Source organism: Nannospalax galili, unplaced genomic scaffold (assembly GCF_000622305.1).
Source record: "Nannospalax galili isolate Female #2095 unplaced genomic scaffold, S.galili_v1.0 scaffold1220, whole genome shotgun sequence".
In the NCBI taxonomy this organism is placed as follows: Eukaryota; Metazoa; Chordata; class Mammalia; order Rodentia; family Spalacidae; genus Nannospalax; species Nannospalax galili.
In genome coordinates this window covers 2043725-2048207 of record NW_008346901.1, presented here as the reverse complement: position 1 = coordinate 2048207, position 4483 = coordinate 2043725, and the positions used below count along the sequence as shown (strand labels likewise).

The window sequence follows — 4483 nt, the reverse complement described above, 5'->3', positions numbered from 1 at the left end:
AGATTTATCAGCTTAGCTCACAGGATAGAGTCCGAGTAGTCCAACAATGGCTGCACCACACTGGAGAGGCTGAGAATCCATAGTCGCTCAGTCCACAAGGCTGGATGTCTCAGTAGGTCCAATCCAGTGCTGAAGGTCTGACAAATTCCAAAATATCAGCTAGCCTTCAGTCTACAGCAGCAAGATGAACTCACCAGTGAGAGAGAAGGCAAGCCGCAAAAAGCTCCACGTTCTCCTCTGCCTTGGTCTTTTATACCGGCTGTTATCACAAGGTAACGCCCACATTTGTCTTCCAGCTTCAGATGATCCAATCAAGAAGATCTCTCTCATTTCAGTTAATCTCAGATCCAATCAAGTTGACACCCAGGATTAGCCATCACAAGCACTATGTACTTTATGGTTGAAGTAGTTGTGTTTTCCATTGTATTTCATTTTTTTACTGCAGGCCACTGAATTAACTATGAATTCATTTCCCCAATGGTATGTGACCTTTAGGTTGGAAAACACAACATTGCACTTAAGATGTACAACTTCAAATAAATTATTTGTTTAACCGGGGTGGGGTTGGGGGATGACATGAATTTGAATGCCATGGCATGTGTGTGTAAAGGTCAGAGGAAAACTGTGCAGTTGGTTCTCTTTCTACCTTTATGTGGGTTCTAGGGATCCAACTCAGGCCCATGGGCTTCTGTACCAAGTGCTTTACCCATATCTCATTGATTCCTTCCCTTCTTCCCTTCCCTCCCCTCCCTTCCCTTCACTCCCCTTCCCTCCCCTTCCTTCCCCTTCCCTTCCCTCCCCTCCCTTCCCTTCACTCCCCTTCCCTCCCCTTCCTTCCCTTCCCTTCTCTCCCCTCTCCCCCTTCCCTCCCCTCTCCTCTCCTCTTTTTCTCCTTCTCTTTCTTTCTTTTTTTGTCTTTTTGAGACCAGTCTCCTGTAGCCCCAGCTGACCTGGAACTTGCTGTGGAGAACAGGCTGACCTCCATCTCACAGAGTTCCACCTGCCTCTGCTTCCTGAGTTCTGGGATCAAAGTTGTGTGCCACCATGCTTGACTTGATTCCCAATTTTTAAATTAAATGTTAGTTTCTATTTTAAATAGGAACACACTATGTTGCCTAATGTGGTCCAGAACTTGCTATGTAGTCTAGGCCCACCACGAACCTACAGTCATCCTGCCTCAACTTTGTGAGTGTTGGAATATAGGTGTATATAGGTGTATGCCTCCTGCCTGGCTTCCCTGCTGATTTTTTTATAGCATCTACCACATTGTGGTATCTCTGCCCGAGGAGCATTGTATAGCATTAACAAGGAATTACCGTGGTTCTGAAAAGGAGCATTCTTTAATGATTAAGTGAATGCCAGTCATTGTAATCCATATCCTACATAATGAATTTGGATTTTTGAAGTTTTGAGATCTAAGAATGTTTTATGAATTTGTCTGTCTATCCATCTTTCCAGTTACGGTGCATATCTTAAATGGAAAAAATCGAATTCTGTAGACAAGTTAGATATTTTTAAGCTCTGCATTATGGGTGGCCATAAGTTGTAGGTTGCTTTTCCATACATTACACTGGACTAGGAGTCTGAGTCTGAGTGCGTGTTCTGCTCCTCTGCATTCTATACATGCTTTTGGCTGTCATCCACCACCTTTGCCCTTGTCACCCACCATCTGCCCGTTCAAACGGACAAGGCTGTTTGGAAGTGCTTCTTAGCCATGTAAAATGCTTCTCGATCAAAGTGTTTCACAGCATTTGAAAGTGACTATGGACCTGGGCATGGTGGTACGCATCTTGAATCCCAGCACTCAGATCTCTGTGAGATTGAGGCCAGCCTGGTCTATGTATGGAGTTCCAGGCCAGCTGGGGCTACAGGAGACCATGTCTCAAAAGCAAAAGCAAAACAAAACAGTGGCTATGTTTATAAAACTCAGCCGGGGCATTATTCTGTCTTCTGACAGGAGAAAAATGATCTCGGTTCTTGGGAATTTGCACACAAGCTAAATACAAGCTAAATGTATTCCCAGTATTTAGTCAAGGGCAGAATAGAATGTAAAGTTCAATGTATACTCTGGGGACTGTGTTAAAATTATATATTCCTTTTAAGGAAAGCTGAATGACATTTAAGTGACATTTTTCTCTTCTACAGGAACCAAAAGCAAATACCAAAGTAATTTGTAAGCGTTGCAAGGTATTGTTGGGAGAAACCATATCATCAGGTGAGAATTTGATAACAAAAAGCCAAAATGACTGTTCTCTTATTTAAAAGCCAAACTGAGATTTTAGTCAATATGTAGAAAAGATGGATAATTATTTTGTAGAATGGATGCTTTTAAGAATGAAATCAGTTACCATATCATCCAGTATGCCAATAAGTTTGTCTATTTTGAACTTTGCAGATGCTAGTTAGCATGAAAAGTAAAAATAATTTATATGAGAAGCATATAAGGTGTTTTGATCAAATCCATGCCCACTCCCTCCCCTCCAATTCCTCCCATATCTCACTTTTTTTTTATAGCTTTGTGTACTCTTTCTTCTATTTTATTAATGGATTTTTTTGCTACTCCAAAATTCCCCCCTCTGAAGGGGTACCCTAAAATCTTTTAAGGATTAGGTAAGAGTTCACAAATATTTTTGACATTTTTGGCCTTTGGAACAGAGTACGTTGCTAAGAGGCCCAAGGACATTTTGACTTTTAGCCAAGAAACTGGCTACTTTTCTTTGGTCTTTTTACCCTAATTGCTTAGCCAATTCCTACCTTCTAGTCTTTTTTTTTTCAGCTAAATTATTTAATTTTACTTTTTAAAATTATTTATTTAATAGCCACATAATTAGAAGAAGCATTTCATTACAACAGCATTGACATATTCAATAACAATTTCAAGAGCTAAGATGTATCTCTTTCCAAATTGGCTGTAATTTTTTAGGTTTACAGTTGAATTAATACAGTTATACATTACTCAGTATAAAACACTATAAGACATAAAATTGAATGAGGTTTTAACCTTTAAAAAAGATCTTTATTTCACTTTAAAATATACTGTTTCATACAGAAAAACTCATTTTTAATGCAACTAATACTTAGTTTTGCACATGCGTCTCTAATCTCTATATATCTGATTATTACTAGTCACAGTTGGTAAGTTTCTGAGATCCTTGGCACCTGACCATGGATAAAAAGTCATCAGGTAGATTTTAATGCTAATGTTTTTCACATCTACTAATTAACATGAAGCACGTTTTTATGCTGCTTCTTCAAATATAACTCATTTTTTAATTTATTGATTATTTTTGTGTGTATTTCGTACAGAACATCCCAAACAATCTTATTCATCTATATACCCACATCCCAAGTGGTACCCTCCCACAGCCCCCACCCCCACTGGAGCCCATATACTCTGTCATCCCTATTACTGTCCATTGTGTTGTCAGTGCCCCCAGCCATTCCCCAGTGCTTGTCATTCCGCTGAATCTAGTCAGCCTATCTAGTGTCCCTTGTTTTAGGAAGATCAGCTCTTTCATATCTAGAAGCAATCAGTTGCCAATATTTCTTTAGATAAGATTGGGGTCAGCTGTTCATTTTCCCAGTTCTATGCTGGGTTACTGTCTGGGAGACCCTTGGGCCACTCTGGCCAACAGCTCGAAGGTATCTCCTGTCTGGTATTGTTTGTTATATAGCCTTTAGCTATACACATGTACTCTTAAAGAATTATATTGATTCCTTTCATCTTTGGTTATACTCTCCTTTTGGGTGTTTAAGACCATGCAGTTGGCCCAGATAAACCAATTTATTTTTACTCTTAAGGTTGTTTGAGGAGCTGTTCCTCAGGGGTTACATGGGCTTGGGAGGAGCTCCTGGCTCCTTTCCTCTACCAGTTCCATCTATGTGAAGATAAGTCAAAGGTCCTGCTCGACCATGGCTGGCTTCGCTTGGAAGCATGGAGGAAATAATTCCTCTGTGTTGACCCTCCTCTTTGTAGACTGGACACTGGTTCAAGTGCATCTGGCGGGGTCTACATGGCCTCCTTGATCAAGAGGACAGGTGACTCACCATAGTTACAGGACATTTTGAGAGATGCTCCACAGTCCCCTGGAACTTAGTCGACCTTGGAGGGCAGGGAGCAAAAACTGTCCTTTAATTCCCTCTGATCAAATTAGTATAGGCCTCAAAGTGTGGCTGTTAAATATCCAAGAAGTTCCACCAGTCTGGTACTTTTAATTACCATATGCTACGTAGATAAAACCTGGGCAAAAACCAAAGGTTCTGAGTAAACCTGGAGTAGACATATTATATTCCTTAAGCTAATTATATGTATAATTTGTGAGTAGGTTGTTGAACTAATATGGTTCCCTCTTGTTTTTTTAAAGCTAGCTGGGCATTATTTATCTCTTGCATTGTCTAACCCTTCCACTATGGTTTCCCCATTTAAAGTGCCCCCATTTTTCCCAATTCCACAACAGTGATGTTTTAGCTCTGTGTAGATAGG

At 40.3% G+C, this 4483-nt stretch overlaps 1 protein-coding gene across 1 annotated transcript in view; it reads left to right on the top strand.

The window, feature by feature from the left end:
- The window catches only part of Ube3d (ubiquitin protein ligase E3D), a gene marked incomplete at its 5' end in the record, with an annotated part of 154098 nt that overhangs the window by 13159 nt on the left and 136456 nt on the right, over positions 1-4483 (top strand). Inside the window, 1 exon segment of the mRNA XM_017800685.2 lies at positions 2146-2215. Coding sequence (XP_017656174.1) covers positions 2146-2215 — 70 coding nt within the window.